Below are 19,583 nucleotides of genomic sequence, written 5' to 3'. Positions count from 1 at the left end.
AGGCAGAAATTTATGCAGTATATAACACATTGTCACCATTTTTATTCCCATTCACCAGTTAGAACAGTATTTCTCCTCAAGGGGCCTGATTGGTGAGTGTGGGGGAGGAAACACGTTGCTCCACTATTAAACGTTCCAGTTTCCACATCCAATAATGCTTATATATATATTTCTTTTTGGCTTTGTACTTCTCTCTCTCTTTGCTTCCATCTTTAAAGCACTTTTTGCTGTCTCTTGTTTGCTGAAAGTATTGCCTGCATTAGGTGATTGTTGATCACATGCTTCTTTCTTTCTCCCAGTTTTTCTTTAATTTCTTTTTTTTTTTTTTTACTTGAACCTTTTTTATTCTCCTTCCATTTCTTTCCCTCTCCCTCCCTTGGGTTTCTTTTGAGAGAGGGAGTAAAGAGAAAGAAACTTAATCCCTCCATTGAATAAGAGGTGGACCATTCAGGGGCCTTTTTTCTTATTTTCCTCAAAAACCCACTCTGGTTCTCATTCTTTTCTTTGTGAATACTCGAAGTTGCATGTCCAGAGCACTCACTCACACACACAGACAACATGTAATATATATTTTTTTAAATAGATTTTTTCCAGCATTGTCTTTTTTGATGGATGGCTACTATTAACATTATAATATAGAGTTCAAATTATGAATATTATTGTTATGTTGATATAAAGAGTATGACTTCCAATTATACTACAGATTTAAAAAGCATAAGCTCCCCATGCACAGCCATTGGTTCAACACTACCATGCTGCACTAAAGGCTCTTATGAAAGCCAAATTTGTGAACGTTAAAATGTTTCTCACAAATATAGACTGAGGTCAAACCACCATTCATGCCATTTTAAAGCTATGTAGGGGAGATGTCAAATTGAAGTATTGCTTGATGGATGGTGTTTTGGTAGTGTTCATGGTGACCATTTGATAATTGTAGACTTTATTTTTTCACTCTAGGTTTTGTGTAACTATGTTCTTAACTGAAGTTTGTGAATTACAGTTGGATATCTGCATTGAGTTCTCATAAAATGTGGTCTGATCTTCATCCAAGTCACAAATATAGAAGAACTCAATCTGACTAAATCAAGTACCGTATTTTTCGGACTATACGTCGCTCCGGAGTATAGGTCGCACCAGCCAAAAAATGCATAATAAAGAAGAAAAAAACATATATAGGTCGCACTGGACTATAAGTCGCACTTTTTTTTGGGGGGGGGGGGGGGGGGGTTGATAGAATCCGAGACCCAGAGCAGAAATTCCATCTTGAACGGCAATTTAAAATAATAATGGATTAAAGAACAGGACGAACACGGTTACACCTACGTTATGCTAACGTAGCACATTCAGCTACATGACGCACAACGAACACGTGTTCGGTATTGTAACGTTGTAAACACACTTCCAAAGTCAGCGATATTCACAACAAAGATCGTCTTTATTAACAGAAAAACGGCTGCATGTAGGCCACAGCCACGCCAACCACAACTACAACAGCGGAACAGCAACACACACACAGGCAAGCTCTCGGTCTTTTTCTCTCTCTCCATGCTGCCTTCACGAACCTCCCGAACAGTCCGAAATCCCACAACATCAACACGTTCTCTAACTAAGAGAATCGCTACAGTATGTTAACGTAACATTAAGTTATTCAGATAACCATAGCATAAAGAACATACTAACAAGTTAACCAAACCATCAACCCATTGAATTCTTCATCCTCGGTGTCACTTCTAAACAACTCCGTACACTCCGTAGACGAAGCGCCGCTTCCTCTTCTGTGTCGCGTTAGTCAGACTCGTCGTCAGCTGCAGTTCCAATTATTCCAGCCTTTCTGAATCCCAACAGGATGGTTTGGTTGTCACTGAAGCCCATGTTTTCTTGATCCATCCAATGACTTCCAGGAAAGTTGGGTGGCGCATTCTCCCAGTTGCCGTTAAGCTGTGCTCTCCATCCATCATCCACTGCGCCCACAGGTTACGCAAGACTGCCTTAAAGCTGCAGTTCACGGAGATGTCAAGTGGCTGGAGTATTTTGGTTCATGTGTTATAAATGTCACATATACGTCGCTCCGGAGTATAGGTCGCACCCCCAGCCAAACTATGAAAAAAAGTGCGACTTATACTCCGGAAAATACGGTAATAAAACACTCACAGTTGTCCTTCTTCTGTCTCTGTGTGAAAACATCAAATAAACATTCATTTAATCTTTTAACAGTGTAGGCCGGACAGAGTAAGAGAACCTACTTAGATTTTCAGTTTAATGAGATTGGAAATGTGAGTTGTTGAGTTGTTACTCTCTGTAAATGAAAGCATACAAATTTATTACTGACAAAGTCTGCTCTTCTTATGAAGCACTGGTAGGTGTGAATCAGGCCTTGATCACAACAACATTTACATTGTGTAAAGTTACACAATGATTTCAAAATAATCCCAAAACATTTCTAAAGATCTAGATGTTATTAAATTCACCAAAGGACAAACTGCAAAATAGTGGAACTGCAGGACTGTTGCTTCCACAGAAATGTGTGTCTTGCAAAGATCATACTAACCTCCTGAATGAGGTCACCCAAGGGTAACAGAAAAACACCTGCAGTGATCTCCACCTGCTAAAATCTTTGTCCCTGTTGTTTATAAGAAAAGACACTGAATAATAAGATTGGTTTTAATGGAAAGTCAACATAAAGGAAACCACTACTATCCAAAAAAAAGAGAAAAGAAATAGAACTGAAATGCACATTGCTGTGCCTGGGGGGGGGCAATGCACACCACCACAACCTCCTGCTGACAGTGAAGCACTATAGAAGGAGTGTCAAGGTCTTAGTCTGAGGGAACAGTGAATTTAAACTTGTATCCAGACATTTTACAGGGCAGAGTCAGGGCAGCAGGCCATTTCCAAAGCTTAGGAGAGGTTGCTTGATGCAACAACAACAAAAAGACTCAAAGCGCACAAGTGAATCATCAACAAAAGATAATTAATATTTTTGGAGCAGTCAAACCAACGTAGCAACCTAAAACCAATCACGATGCTGTTGTTTGACCTCAGTAGAGCAGTTTAATTAAAACATGATGAACTAAAACAGTTTTGTGAGGGAGGAATGCGGAAAAATTCCTCTTGGTTTTTGTCTGTGATTTTCCAGATAATGAGATGAGATTGGAAATGTGAGTTGTTTAGTTGCCACTCCCTGTAAATAAACGCATACAGATTTATTACTGACAAAGTCTGCTCTCCTCATAAAAGACTGCTTGGTATGAATCAGGCCTTGATCACAACCAATATAGAAGACTCATTGTAAGGTTCCCAGCTACAGGGAGCGTTTGTTAGTTTTTGTATCCTCCAATGTGTGTGTCTGTGTGTGGGTCTGTGTGAGTGACAATTAAGTCAGTTTGTCACATTGTGTTTTCTATAATTGTGGTTTAGATACAGGTCAGACTGCATTTTATAATGAATTCAGATATTGCTTTTCCACCAAGTGTACTACTAAGGGTTGACACACAGCTGCCGTTTAAAGATATATAAACATACACATACATAGTGTATACCTGTTATCTTTAATGTGTGAAATTATATTCTTGCTGCATGGATTCTATCCACTATAGACTGAAAGAAATAAAACATGATCATTGCAGGGAGCTGATCTTCTACAATTCCTCTTGCGGCTGTATCTTCTTCACTCTTAGCTCATTCTTCCACATCTGTCCATGTTTTAGTAGGAGGCTGTCTTCTCCCCCAAGGCAGATTTGTGGGCTGTTCTGCTTTCCTTTCCCTGGTCCTCCATCACAACTGACACACAAAATGCCAGGCAATTCACTCAAGTTGTCCTCCATGGAAGGCTGATTGCCATCCCCCTCCTCTCTTGCTGGGTGGCACAGTTAGACCACTTAATATCAATATTCTCTTTGTGGTGGGAGATGGGGGCAATTGCCCAGACTGCCAAAATAGTTGCACACACATATCTGCACATGCAAGCTGACTTTTTCAGGCATGCAAGCCTGGCACAAGCACACACACTGAAAACACAGTAACTAGGACATAGGCTAAATACAAAAACACTGACACACACACACACACACACACACACACACACACACACACGTGTGCGTTTACACACATGTAAACCCACATGCATAGTAAAAATGGGCAGAATGGGGACACATAGGAGTTGCACACACATTTGCTGTAGAGGAGACATGAAGAAAGCCTCCATTCTTCCATGCAGGGACACACACACACACATGCAGAAAGCAGCTACTCGTCATCTAAGTGTGGCCTTAGGCTCATTGAGTGAGGTGGATGTACAGACAGAGGCAGAGAGACTTGATGTCAGATTAACATGTTTGTTGAGACTGAGGACCTGAACGCTTTCAGATTTTCATTCATAAAATTCATACTTTCCATCAGGTACATATTCAGTTTTATATATTCTGTACAGTACCAGTCAAAAGTTTGGACACATTGGTGAGTGTGTCCAAACTTTTGACTGGTACTGTTTATTTATATATTCAAACTACAAACCATGCAATGTGGACATGGCACCTTGATCTTGCAAGACTACTCGTGAAATAAATTATAAATCCCTTTTCCATTACTTTTGTTTTGCTATTTTTATGTATGAAAAGTTTTACATTGGCACTTGATGGGTTGTTGTGTTTTTAATCCCTCTTAGTATATTTTAAACTTAACCTAAATTATAAGACTCTTGCAGGGCAGTAGGCCTCAAAATAGTAGATAGAGTAGGTCTGGAAAATTCCATCCAACCATCCATCTGTTTTCTACTGCTTATCCAGGTTTGTCATATTTTAACTAGCCAATACTGAGACATTTTTTGATGTATCTGTCTCAAATTACCAGTCCTGATTCATTTCTATGGTAAGAAAAGCCAGTGAAAAATTTAGGCTGTTATCTTTAATATTTTTTGAGCTATTCATGTTAAAACAGGGCCTCATATTTCAAAATACAAAAAAAAAAACATGCTGGAAGTGGGTCAGTAGACCACTTTAAAAAAAAAAAAGCATATCTTGAAAAATATTTGATATATGAAGCTAAAATTTCACAGTAAACATTATATATGTCCAAACATTTGTGCTAGTGATATACCAAATATTTTTGTATTTCCCACATTTCATCCCCTGGCCCCAGAGTACAGAATAGAGGGACATATTTTAAGCAGCTGAGAGTTGCAGCTTGTCCGGCTTGTCTTTCTTATTGTTTAAGCATGAATTCACTTTTCAACACATGAACAGGGATAACTGATAACATCGTCATTATCATCAGTTAACATCAGAGATAACATAAAATAGCGTTAAAGAATTTCTGAACCGTGTCAGTCATTTTTAGCAGTATCTTATATAACATCTTATTTCTGTGTAAAATCTTTGTGGTGAACATGACGAAACATGAGTGGCATCCACCACATGCTCTCTTGAGAGCATGTGGTGGATGCCACTCATGTTTTGTCTTCTCCTTTTTCTCTTGGCACATCACCATAACCTGAACATATGTGCTGTGTAAAGTTTAAATCTGAAACCACAGCCAGTGACAGCTCTGACACAGTCATTACACTGCATATCCTCATTATGAGTCCTAAACGTAATACAGGCAAAGTTGACTCAAATTTATTTTTTTTTACATTATGTCCCAGGCTAGGGGATGCTAGTATGTGTCATGATTATTTTTTAAAGTTGCATATTAATCAGTGTGATTGCTGCAAACATAGAAACACTGCAGTGACACCCATGCTCTATGTAGTGTCACACAGCTGAGACATTTCCCTGGCACCCCTACCATGCAGGTGAAATTAGTGTAATCCCCTTTTGGCTGAATATGCATGCACTTTGACACCAACAGTTTTAAAACATGCCTGCTGATCCTGTGATTATGTTTTTGGCTTTTTTGTAGACTACAGAAAACTTTCAGACTGAATTTTCAAAGGTAGCTTGTAGATGACTTTCTGTACAGTGGAATGAATTACTATATTTCAAATCATTTGGAGAGCTTCTTAAATTATTTGCCAAGTTCTTAATTATTAGAACCTGATATTAAAGCTCTAATTCTAATTTAGTGGACTTGAATGTATGATAAATGCTTTCTCCATTAATTATTTCTTTAATTTATTAAAAAGATTCCAGAAGTTGTCATTTGATTGAATAAATCACCTTTATCTTTTGGGTTTGTTCACATATGTTAAAATTAATAATTTCTGTGTGATTAACATGTCTGCAGTGAAATGTTAGTGAGATATCTGCTGCTGGAAAAAAAAAATTAAATCTGTACCAAAGAAATTGTGCTGCTTTTAGGTGAAATTCACAGGTCTTAAATTTGTGTGAATTTCTACTATTGATGGATATCAATAGTGAAACTTTCATAAAAAGAGACAAAGTTAGAGAGGCAAGGGTGAGATGGTTTGGATAGTGGATGCATTGGACAAAGGATGCTGAATATGGAACTGCTGAGCAGAAGGAAAAGAGGAAGACCACAGAGTAGACTAGTGGCTCTAGTTGAAGGAGGACATGAAGAGGGTTGGTGTGACAGAGGAGAATACTCGTGATAGGGTGACATGGATCCAGATGATCCACCTTGGCGAACCATAAAGGGAGCAGCCAAAAGAAGATTTTTCTTAAGACATGTCCCAGACGTTTTTACTTCAGTTTGATGTGTATTTGTGAAGACATGATATGAAATTTTGCTCTGTATCATAGTAGTAAAGACTGCTTCCAAAAATTCCTAGGCCCAGAACTGGATGTGTATCAACTCTAAGCACTGCCCACTTTTTTTTTTTCTTTTTTTTTTTAATTTGACACTTGAATATTTTATATAATCTAGTGGGAAAGTTGGCTCAAGCTCCATCTCTGCTGCAATTTTTATGCAAATCTATCCATAACTTCTTGAATAATCCTAACAGATCATGCAATCTCCTTAGCAGAAGTAATAAAGAACATAACTAATATCCAGTCCTGACTTAAATCTCCAGCACAGCTCACCTATTGAAGTATATTTGTTAGCATTGCTTAGCCATTTAGCCAAGTCTATGTCATCATGTTTTCAGACCCAACTCTGTGCGGTTGGCTACTGAAGCATCTTAGCAAACAAAGAGCAACACTACTTCACAGTCTCTTAAATATTATCACAGCACCATTAAGTTGATTGTGCTTCTAAATCAGTTTGCACATAATTTATTATTCAGCTAATGCACATTATTTAGTTGACCCACAACTCAAGCTCAACATGTACTAGGTAAAAAAAACAAACAAACAAAAAACACATGGGTTGCAAAATGCATGAAGTTGAGTGGTGGAGTGTGCACAGGCTTACATGTGTCTCTGTGCTGAACTCAAAACTGTGTCACACATCTCATGCACCACTGCATCCATTTACTGGTGGAACATCTCCAGTGTGCAGATCTGGAACACAGCAATTGAGAACGATCAAAACATACTCATAAGGCCTGACCCCACAGAAATGAGCATAAAACTCACATTCACTGATGCATGGATATTTGCACAAATGCACTCATATCGTCTGTGAGCATACACTGTAGTTTTTGTCATAAGTAATCAATGGAAGTGTACTGTTTTGTGTCGCATAACCACATTTTTCCGATATTACTTGCAGAGTGCAGTGTTGTGTGCAGTCAAACAAGTGTATTGTTTCACTGCTATAGTCTTCATTCATTACTGTCATGGTTCTGCTCTGATTTCTCTTCTGTCTGTGGAAAAGATGCACTGAAAATTCAGCTTTAGTGCAGTCAAATGATATGAACTTTTAAATTATTGAATAGATGCAGGTCACTCCACATGCACACGCTTCCCTAACTGCTCTTATTGAAAGTTACTGATTCATGAATACATCATTAAAATGCTAAACAACAATGTGTTTAATTGTGTGAGTAACAAACTGGAAAGGTTTCACAGTGATATGGATTAGTTGGATTTTACTGGTAATTTTTTTTTAGATGTTTTACAGAGAGCACTTTATTGGTTCATATCTTGTATTATCTTGTCATCCATCCATCCATCTTCTACCCCTTATCCAATTCAGGGTCGTGGGTGGGCTGGTGCCTATCCCAGCTGCCATAGGGCGAGAGGCACGATGCACCCTGGCCAGGTCACCAGTCTGTCACAGGGCTAACATAGAGACTGGCAGCCATTCACATTCACACCTACAGTATGGGCAATTTAGAATCACTAATTAACCTAACCCCACTCTGGACTGTGGGATGAAGCCAGAATACCTGGTGAGAATAAATTTGGGGGAATTTTAACCAGCAGCAAAAGGCCAGATGTCATCGTCTTTAACCATCAAGTCTGTCCCTACAGGGAGTAGGGTATACAATCTCTGATGTGTGAATAGCCCTGCTGTTTGTTTGCTCACTTTATTGGCACATGGCTGTAGCTCCAACCTTCAGTAGTCTGCCTTTGCTGTCCCCAACTTCAAAGAGATGTTTGGTGATATGATTGCAGCTGTACATATTTCATAAGCCTCTAAATGCTGATGAAATACTGAGTAGTAGTTTAAGTTTCACCCGAGGAATTATTTGCCATCCCCCCCTCTTGCTTTCCCTCCATCCTCTTTGATGTCTATTTCAGGTTAAATATGAGCCTTCTCATATGTGCCACTGATAGCAGTTAACGGTGTCCTGAGCCTGTGTGTAAATATATATTTATGACTGTGCATGTGTTTTAGGATCATGCACATGCATATCACGCTTAATAACAAGCTTTTCATGACGATTGACACTGTCCTCAGTGTAGAATACCAGCAGGATGAAATGTGTCTGTGTTTAGAGGTGTTGCTCTGAGAGTAATACTTATATACTGAGAATATACTTTGCAGAGTCTGTGTTTTCATGTCATGTCAAAGAACTTTGCAGAGATTAAAATCTGAGTCTCAACATTTTATTTTTGTGGTTTTTTTTTGGTTTATTTTCTTTTCCTCCAAAGCCTTTTCATCCGATGGTAAACCTGGTGTGCAGTGCTGATCTGAGGATGTTCCTGTGTGCCCTGTACGCTCCAGTCTGCACCGTGTACGGCCAGGTTTCCATGCCATGCCGATCCCTTTGCCAGCGGGCCAAAGATGAATGCCGCAAACTCATGGAAATTTTTGGTGTAGCCTGGCCAGATGACATGGAGTGCAGCAGGTATGAGCATGTTATATCTTAACTTGAACTTGAAATGTGTCCTCAGAGCTCTGCACAGCTGGTAAGGTTATTCTGGTTGTTTTGCATTGTGAGTATTAGGGGTGGGCAATGTAGCCTTTAAATTATACTGTAAGATTTCAAGAAAATTTATCATAATAATATTTATGACAATAGAAAATAAATACTGAATGTTTTATCGATGCTTGCGAGCAGCAGCATTTGTAAGTGTCGGTAAATTGAGGGTATTTTTCATCCTTCTTTTTAAATGAGCAACTGTCATTGATGACACACTACCTACTTAGAAGTGGGAATCTATTGATAGAAGGTGTCAGCAGAAGCATTATAGTGCATTAATAGTAACACAGCATTTATCCAGTGCCACAACATAAATCAAATGTAAGCACAAAAATAGACTAGGTAGTGTTTTCCATGGAAATTTTAAATAAAAGTATAAAATAACTGCGTAACACTTTAATTTAACAATAAATAAAGCAACTTAACCTTGTAGCTCAGCAGCAGCCTGCACAATATCATTACAGAATCAAATCGAAGTGTTTTGAATCTGGGTTGTTTGTATTTTGGGTCAGGCTTTTTAACCAGATCCTTAAATCACTACTTTTCCACCATGTAATCGCATCAGCGATTTCCATCCACCGTTTGCTCTTTCTGTCATACGGAGTTCAACTAGCGAGTGCTCCAGTGATGCTTAGAGGAGTCATTTGTTTACATTTGGGTTGTATATCACCAGCTGCAAGTCTCTCCTCCTTCATAGTTTGGTTATACTGGATGGTGTTTTTTTGCCTCTCTTGGTGAAACTTATTTATTTCCACTTCATGAGGTACATCTGACTGAAACTTGTGCTTGATTTATAGTACTGCATTAAACCTACAGCATAGGTGGTGTTGTAAGGTATTAGAGCTATACCATATCCTACACTGTAAGCTTCCCAGAAATGTAACCACACATTGAGGAAACTGAGACCTCAACAACTGTAAAAGGGCTGTTTGGTAGTAGTATTCAGTATAAACCCTGTATATTGATGAGCACAAAGATGATACCTATGTAAAACAAAATGTAATGGGCTGTAGCAGTATCGAGCTTGTTCATTACACTCATAAAACAGTTTGTATTCTGTCCGTTTAGATGTGTTTTCCTGTTTTTTGTAACTCCAACTATACGTGTTGGACTCAGTCTGTTTTAAAATCTTCTCTCCTTCCTGCATTTCAATAAAAGTATCTGTTGTTAACCGTTTATTAGCTCCAAGTCCAACATGAACAGCACTGTTTCACTCTTGTTGGCAGAGCAATGCAGACACAGCGGTGCACAAGTATAAATGTAACCCACTGCAGTCAATGCAGTAGTATAAATCACACTTGGTGCAGTGATTTCTTACCTTGATGTAGATTATAATGTTCAGTTTTTGCTGACGCTGTTGTGTGTGCTGATCTAGCCTTGTTGCTGGGTGGTATTGCATTTATACAAGACGAAGCATGTTAGAAACATTTGGTGACATAAATAAAGGGCTCAGAAAAGCCATTAGCACATTAAGCTGCATGGTCTTACATAATTATTTCTTTTGCAGGTTCCCAGATTGTGATGAGGCCTATCCTCGTCCAGAGGACCTGCTTACAGGCTCTGAACCTACTGACCAATCATCCATGACCGTCCAGAGAGATTACGGTTTCTGGTGCCCCAGAGAGCTCAAGGTCGACCCAGACCTGGGTTACACTTTTATGGGCAGGAAAGACTGTTCTGCCCCATGTCCCTCAATGTTCTTCAACCAGCGGGAGCTGACCTTCATTCGATACTTCATTGGGGTCGTCTCCATTGTCTGTCTGTCCGCAACACTCTTCACTTTCCTGACATTCCTCATTGATGTCACAAGGTTTGAACAGCTGAATGTAGTCTGGTATCTGATAGCAACCTAATTAGTATAATTTAGTCAAACACTTCTAAAGCTCAAGAAAGGATATCAATAATTTTATTCCATTTTCCATAATATCTTTAACCTCTGACAAAATAAATATTTCTTTGAAAGTATTAGTGTAATTGGCACACACTTGGAAGTGTGGAAAGAGAAACTAAACCGTTTTCTTTTATCTTCCTCGATAGGTTCCGATACCCTGAGCGGCCAATCATCTTCTATGCTGTGTGTTACGTCATGGTGTCGCTGGTGTTCTTCCTGGGTTTCCTGCTGGAAGACAGGGTCGCATGCAATCCTGTCAGCGCTTCCCAGTTCAGAGCTTCAACCATAACACAGGGCTCCCACAACAAGGTTGTAGCTTATCTTTATAGAAATTTTGGACTAATATCACACACTTATTTAATTAGATTTTCTAGAAAACAAAGAACAAACTGCCAGATATAAAATGGTCATCTTATCAGCAATGATTTAAAACTGAAAAATTCTGAATTTGATTTGAAATGATTTGTCTGTTTTCTTGTTTCTGGGGTTGACCAATGTTTATTTAGCAGTTCTTAAAAATACTCACGCTACAGCTTAAAATGCTTATTTTATTAAGTCCATTATATCTTTATTACACAGCATAACAATCTGTTCAGTCCGTCATATTGCTTTTATCTATTATGTAATTACAGATTTACAGTTTTGTTGATCTTTGCCAAATGATTAATTCATCAAAAGTTTTTGCTTCTGCTTTTCTCTCTCAGGCATGCACCCTGTTCTTCATGGTTTTGTATTTCTTCACTATGGCCGGCAGTGTGTGGTGGGTCATACTGACAATCACTTGGTTCTTGGCTGCGGTGCCCAAATGGGGCAGTGAGGCCATTGAGAAGAAAGCCCTCCTCTTCCATGCAATTGCCTGGGGCCTCCCAGGGGCCCTGACTGTCACCCTCTTGGCCCTGAATAAAATTGAGGGAGATGGGATCAGTGGAGTGTGTTTCATAGGGCTGTATGACATAGACGCCCTGAGGTGGTTTGTTCTGGCACCGCTCTGTGTCAATGTGGCGGTGAGTACAGTTCAGGAGATAAATGAATGAGTGGCTGGATGAAAGAAGTGATGAGTAGGACAGATGGGGTGTGAACCGATTAATGACTAGATGAAATAATACAAGTGTGGACTTCGGGAGAGATGGATAGGTTAGTAATGATGGGTGGATGGTTAAATGTCTTTTAGGCCTGTCTGCCTGTCAGTCACCCAGCCTTTAAAAGAGTAATCATTCTTTTAAATGCTGACACCTCCGTCACTGGGCCTTAACTTCTCATGTGTCTTTTGTCAGGTCGGTGTCACCCTGCTTTTAGTGGGCATTGTTGCTCTGAACCGAGTGCGCATGGAGATCCCGCTGGAGAAGGAGAACCAGACCAAACTAGTCAAGTTCATGATTCGGATGGGAGTTTTCTCTGTGCTCTACCTGGTTCCCTTGTTGACTGTGATTGGGTGCTACATATATGAACATACCTACCGCAGCATCTGGGAGAAAACGTGGATGGAGAAGAACTGCAGGCAGTATCACATCCCCTGCCCATACAAGGTAAAGAAAGATGGAAATGAGAATGTGATGGTGTTAACCTTGGAAGACAAACTATCTGTCTTATTAGGTGATGTCATAATATAGTGAAACTTAAGAAAAGACACTGGCTGTGCCTGGATGCATAAATCATTTTAACAGCTGCCAGCTGTTGTACTGCAACTTTATACTTGAGTAGCTAATCAAACCTGTTACTCTACAGTCTGTCTGAAAACACAAGCTGTCTGTTTTCTCAGCTGCAAACAAAAATCAGAGCTGTGGGCTTCTCTGTTACTCAGTTTGTCTGCTGTCGCACTGCCAAAGTTGGATGGCGAAAGTCCGCAGGTGCCTTCTCTTGAGGAATTTGTGTTTTTCTTTCCTTATTAGGGAGAAGACTACCAAACATGTAACCAATAAGTGAACAAGATACTTTTCCAGCGAAGGGACTTGGCATAAATTTATAGCCTACATTCATGTGCTCCTCAAATGGTCAGGATTCCCAAGTTGTGAAGTCATCCCACTGACTTAAATGTGTTCATGTGCTTTTTAAGTCCAAATGAGAAAACAACATAGACTTGGCAAAGAGAAAGTATTGTATTGTTTTGCTTAAAGTGTTAAAACAAAATGTTTTGATATATAATTACTTTATCTGTCTTATTAGGATTACCTCTAAAAAAATATATTTTCTAATTAATCTCAGCTTTTTAATTTCATTTTATTTATTTATTTATTTTAGCTTTTTTACAATCTGAGACTTGCTGTTGTACTGTAAGGTGACCATTTCTATTTAAGAAGCTTTGTGTGTAAGTGAAGAGTTACAAAAACATGGAGGAAAAAAAGAAATTCAATCAGTGAGATCACTGGATAGGTTATAAGTAAGCCAGCAGTTCAGTAATTTATGCACCCACTTAGTTCTGAGGAATAAAACAACATAAATAAAATCACTAGTTTCATAAGATGTTTTTAATTAGTATCTGGAATTTAACCAGGTCTTATAAATATCTATTATAGTTTTCTAGTTCAGATGGGCTCTTGCCTTCATTGTAGCAATGCCCCCAGTGCCAAATTAATTACAGTAGTGGGAAGACATTTCAGAACTACAAGAACACCCAGGCTGGAAAATGTACTTAAGCACTGTGGTGAATTGGTTAGCTCTTTCTCCTCACACATCTTGATTGGTTGGTGCCTTTCAGTGTGGAGTTTCCTGTCTTACGGGGGCTTCCTCTCAGTGCTCTGGCTTCTTCCCACAGTCCACAGAACATGGAAACTAACTGATCCTGAACTGGCTGTAGGTGTGAATGTCAGAATGTGTGGTTACCTGTCTCTCTGTGTTAGCGACCTGTCCAAAATGTAGCCTGCCTCTTGTCCTATGACTGCTGGGATAGGCTCCAGCCCCCCACGTTGCTAAGTTGGATAAGCCGTTAAGAAAATGGATGGATGAATTATTTCATTATTAAAGGCCCAATTTCAATTCCCCCTTTGGCTCTACCCCTCGATTTTTCACCCTGCTTAGGGCAGGGTGGCCCTCCACACTCCGTTTGGAAGTCTAGATGACCACTATCCTTCAATTTCCCAAAGAAATGGGATACCCAAGGGCCGAGGGTGGGAGCTGGGATTTGGCCGATGATGGTGAGCACTTGATTGAGAGTGGGTAAGAGCTGGCACTTAGTTGTGTGTGTGTGTGTGTGGCTGAGTGAGTAGGTATTTGTGAAGGAGGGGAGCAGAGTGTGATACGCATCATTAGCTCAGCTAATACAGCTCTCAAGACCAACTCCACAAAAAAAAAAAAAAATACCATCTTTGTTTTACTCTTTCTTTTTTCTCTTTGTATTTCATCTGGTTTTCTCATGCTTACATCTTTCAGCCCCTCTGCTCTCTGGGTTTCTCAGTCATGCTCTGCTGCCAGAACTCTATGAGGGCTTTGTCGCATTTATGAAGATAGTGGGGAATGTGGTGTTTCACATAGTCTGGTGCTGAATTATTAACCAGATTAATGTGCAGAGTGCAAACACAAACAAACTCCATCCCTCCCTGTGTGTCAGTCAGTTGGACACACAATAACACACAAAACATGAGATGTGAAACCTTTACTTCAGAAGTCTTTGTTATTGTATCAGTTTTACAGCAGTTTGATGTTAGAAGAATCTCAGCTAATTTGTGACTGACAGGCTATATTAGAGGGGGGTGGAGGCATGTGCAACAGTTTGTCACTGTAAGTGTTCATTTGTGTGTGTGTGTGGATCATGAAGATCCCCTTTACGTCCTATTTCAGCTCTGGAATTTCAATATTGCTGTGTGTTATTTGATCTTTGCCCTGGGGGTGGGGGGTCTGTGTGCAAATATCTGTGTGTGTGTGTGTGTGTGTGTGTGTGGGCGAGGGCACAAATGCTTGTTCTTGGATAATTGTAGATTCTTTTGCATTGTTCAAGTTCAGTTGAGTTTCTTTCTTTGTGTGTGTGTTCATGTGTAATTTACTGAAGACCTAGGGCTTCTCGTTTTATCTCATGATCTAAATAAGAGTAATTTCATCACAGCATGGTTAAGACAGGCTTAAGCTAATTAATAAATGCTAATTCTTCTGTGCCCGGATTTCAAAAACAAGAAACATCTTATCTTGCTAAAAGGTTCCTCTTCTGGGAGATACTGTAGTGAGTGTTAAATTACTCTAAGAGCATATTTAGCAAGATTTTTATCTTAATTTTAAGTTTTCCACAAAAGCCTTTTAACACAGTAGTCCCTGTGGATTTGATGGCTTCTCAGAGCGAAGTTTGATCTTTCAGAAAGATGAAACCATGACTGAGTGAACCACACATAAAGCGTGCACTTCCTGAATCTGTGTTCTGTTGTTTCTTAGAGTGAAAAAAATCTGGGATTTATGTTCAATAAAATAAGACTGCATCTTTAAATCTGCAACAGTTAATGTCTACAAAGACCAAGAACTACTGTAAACCTCTGCCCTCTGCTGGGAAATGCATCTCTGACTGAGGAAAAGGCGGTTGCTGTAAAAGCCAACTGCAGTTCATCTGCTGAAATGTTTGGGTTTGTGAAGGATTACGCTGAATACTTTTAGTCTGCTAAATGTTAGTGCATACGAAGCTTTTAGAATATCTTTCATGTCTGGCTGTCGAGGAAATATTCTACTGCACAATAAGTCTACCTACAATATAATCAAAGCCGTTCCTCTCTCTCCTCTGCTCTGTGTTTGATGGCTGTGCTGAGAGGGTGGCATTAACACATGATATTTATTTTCCTTTTAGGTTGAACAGACCAGCAGGCCAGCCATGGTATTGTTCCTAATTAAATATCTGATGATGCTGGTGGTGGGGATTCCCTCTGTTTTCTGGGTGGGCAGCAAGAAGACCTGTTTTGAGTGGGCCAATTTCCTACATGGACGCAGACGCAAAGAGTAAGAAGAGACTCTGTGTGAATGCTTATTTTTTTTCTTTCAGTGTTCAAGAGAACTAAATCAAGTTTATCACAGAATATGCACTGTATATCTAGTTATGCAGTTATCAAAGAGTTTGTGTCCTACACTTTATTTCACGTTACTTTGTTGCTTCCATCTCAGCTAGTCAGGCATCTAGTATCTCTACTGCATTTGTCTCTGTGGTGACTCATGGGTATTCTCTGCACCATCATATAATAGTGCATTAATCATTAATTTTTCTTGTGCTGCTCTTATCCACTGTTATCTCTTCCCCATATTTCTCCTTGCATCATAACATCATAAATAACCTCCTAATCCTATCCCCTCAATCTGCCCCCCCCCCTCCCAAAACTTCCCACCTCTGGCCTTCCTCACCCTTTCCTGTCTGCAGCAGTGGGGTGAATGAGTCTCGTCAGGTGCTGCAAGAGCAGCCGGACTTTGCTCAGTCTCTGCTGCGTGAGCCCAACACCCCCATCATTAGGAAGTCCAGAGGAACATCCACTCAGGTAGGACTGCAAACACAACAGTGATAAAGAAGTATAATAGGCAGTTAGTGGCAACATAATCATGTTATTTTAGATTCACATAGTGTCTTGAGCAAAATGCAGCCTGTTGGGTTTGAATAGTTCCCCGTGTATGATTTAACGTTGTGCTCTTGTTGTTCAGAAGTCAAGTGTTAAAATAAATCTTTAATCTCAGCCATCCCAACTCTATATGTGTATAATCTCTCCTCCTTCTTTAGGGTACCTCCACCCATGCCTCATCCACCCACTTGGCTGTTCTAGACGACCTTGATGAACCAGTCAGAACTCACCATGGGCTCCCCTCCTCCACCAGGAGTAAGGCCAGCAGTGTCCACAGCAAGGCCAGCTACCACGGCAGCCTGCGTCACACTCGTGATAACAGGTAGATCAGGAAATCCTTGAAACTCACTTTCTCTCAGACGGTGTGAATCAAATGAAGCTCAGTCTTTGTCTGGGTTCTCCTCTCAGGAGCGATACCGTGGTTTACCGAGGTACAGAGGAGCGCAGTTTCCATGGCAGCAATCCACGCATCGACCATCCGCTCTCCGCTCACAGCAGCCTTCACCAGATAGACAGCCACTCGAGGCACAGCAGCCAGCGAGACGTATCTGAAGCGCCACCTACCCTCATCACACATGGAACCACAGCAAGCGACGGCCGAGCTGCTGAGAATGACGGCACGAGCGCCTGAGACACGGGATCATTGTAAGGATGAAGACTTGAACTCAGCAGATGCACAGAGCTTTTGGTGACACTCAAGACATTAGTCAGGGAAAGTTTTGGAAACAAATATATACTGACAAAATACTGAAAGAAAGGTCAGTGTATCTCAGTCTGGTTGAGAGTGGCATCATCATCATAATATGGTGGCATTATTTCCAGGACCTACATGAATATGTTGTTAAATATGTGAACACTGCCGTGTCTTGCTTTTGTAAGAGTTTTTAAATAGCTTGTCTGCCATCTTGGTAATGTGTTACAGAAAACTTGACTTGTTTCAGTCTCAGCCTTTGCTGTAGACTTGTTTATTCCCAAACTTCTACTCCTCCGGACTGCAGCTCTTAATGAGTGATGTTTAACTTTGCGTGGCTTCAGAAAATGACAAAAATGGGCCTAATGTGAAATCATGGACCTCTCTGTGGTTTATTGAGTTATTTTTATACTGTGAAAGTTGTCTGTCTGCTGCTGGAAGCTTCATTGTGCGTGTGTGAGAGAGAAAGTGGGAAACGGAGACATCACTAGTGATGTGTTTTAAATTTTAATTCTCCCCTTGAGTTTGAAGGAGGGACCTGAAAGATGAAACGTCCAACCGTGAATGTAAAAGGGTTGTTTCAGAGTCAGAACCAGAAGCTACGTCCATCTTCTATACTGTCTTTTGAACTGTCTGCACCGAGGCTTGAGCTTGGCAAAGACGTGATGAGGCAGCTTTAGAAACAAGCGAGATAACATTTAGCACATTAAATGCATGTTCAGTGTTTTGTAATCCTAAGAATAAAACAAAATAACAAAATCTAAAATATGCCTCACATGGCTTTACAATCTGAATGATATATGACCCCCTCTTTTTACCCTCAGAAAGCTGATAAATGTTATTTGAGAAGCGGAATGCTCCATCAGTGCATTCAAACCCCATATAAGCACAGACAGGAGTGTAATTTAAAATGGAAACATATAGCAGTGCTTCACATGGGTTTCTTCAGGAAAGAACTGCTTTTATTCTTCTGTAATATTTACCAGTGTACTATATAAATGCCTAAACTGCTTACTGTACATGCTCTGTGATCATGTGTATTCACATTCCTCAGGCTCAAACTTGCCCAAAGAGGTGCAGACAACTGACAGTCCAACGTTAGAAAAAGAAACATTCATTCATTGTGCTTTATTTTCTGCTTGTTAAGGTACAGGAAGTGAATATTGTGTTTCATGTTCATGCAGCTCCTTTTGGTCCCCCAATCCTAGAGTACCTGATTAACCTACCTCACCTGGACCCGCCGTCTTCTCTGAACCTGTACACACACACACATTACTGGGTGCTGTTTTTGGAAAGGAAGAAATTGGTCCTAAACCTAACATGATCAGTTCAGTAAAAATCGTGGTGCTTATTTCTGATGAATCTCAACTCGCGCTCGCAGTAGAATATCTGTAACCGTCTCTCTGTCCCACAGTCTACCTCTTCAGTTGAAGCCAGGCTTACCCTCTGCCTTTCACTGTTGCCTCTCTCCTCTCGTCTATCTCTTTATGTTTGTCTTGTTTGAAATTTCTCATGGGCGGCTACGTACTGTCAGCTTGTCTGTCTGCATATTTGTTGTACATAGATTTTTATTTTTTTTTCCCCTGTACTATGTGATGACTAATCTGCCTCTCCTCCTGTAAATGTGCCCACGCTACTCTTTTTTTGGACCTACAGCAACTGTCTGTACTCATACAAGTAGTGACTGCTTACAAACATCAACCGTTGTGCTTTTACCTCAGAATTAGACATCACAGTGAGAGATACTGTGGTAAATGTGTCGTAAACTGTACATAAGGAAAGATCTTTCTCAGCAGTTTGACATCTTATTCTGGTTCACTTAAGTTAACATTAATCCCCTACAGTGAGACAGGAAGAAGACATTTCTGATGTCCTATTATAATACAGCTTCAAAGTGAACTACATTAGCTTGGAAACACAATGGGTTTTTAATGATGGTTAAAAAATGTGTAAGAATATTGTGATTTTTGAAACTTGAGCTGTCTTTGCCTTTTAATTTATTTGCAGTTTGGAACTGTAATGATGTCTTTTTTCATGCAGTCTAATAAACAGTTGTTTTTTTTAATAGACTTTATTTGTATGTATTCTCTTAATAGTAGCCTTGCATATACATTCTTATTAAATAACTAACTTACTAAAACATGTGGGGATGAGCTGATACCATCTGAATAAATTTCCTTTTACAGGAAAAAATAAAGAAATGCAGTTTTGTCAAATGACAAATATGATCTATGCTACACAGCAACACGGCTCTGTAGGAAATATTAGTCTGAATACTTT

General features: G+C 39.8%; 1 protein-coding gene across 2 annotated transcripts in view; it reads left to right on the top strand.

The window, feature by feature from the left end:
• LOC115777023 (frizzled-3-like) overlaps nt 1-19,372 on the top strand; it is a 34,669-nt gene extending 15,297 nt beyond the window's left edge. For both annotated transcript variants that reach the window (XM_030724834.1, XM_030724841.1), the window contains exons 3-11: nt 8,937-9,133; nt 10,716-11,018; nt 11,246-11,408; nt 11,804-12,103; nt 12,374-12,625; nt 15,859-16,007; nt 16,420-16,534; nt 16,771-16,934; nt 17,021-19,372. In XM_030724834.1, coding sequence (XP_030580694.1) covers nt 8,937-9,133; nt 10,716-11,018; nt 11,246-11,408; nt 11,804-12,103; nt 12,374-12,625; nt 15,859-16,007; nt 16,420-16,534; nt 16,771-16,934; nt 17,021-17,243 — 1,866 coding nt within the window. In that variant the 3' untranslated portion in view covers nt 17,244-19,372. The remainder of the gene's footprint in view (nt 1-8,936; nt 9,134-10,715; nt 11,019-11,245; nt 11,409-11,803; nt 12,104-12,373; nt 12,626-15,858; nt 16,008-16,419; nt 16,535-16,770; nt 16,935-17,020) is intronic.
• Nucleotides 19,373-19,583: the final 211 nt, after the last annotated feature.

Source organism: Archocentrus centrarchus, chromosome 3 (genome assembly GCF_007364275.1).
Source record: "Archocentrus centrarchus isolate MPI-CPG fArcCen1 chromosome 3, fArcCen1, whole genome shotgun sequence".
NCBI classification, from domain to species: domain Eukaryota; kingdom Metazoa; phylum Chordata; class Actinopteri; order Cichliformes; family Cichlidae; genus Archocentrus; species Archocentrus centrarchus.
The sequence above is the reverse complement of the archived record's forward strand: the minus strand, read 5'-3'. Positions and strand labels throughout refer to the sequence as shown.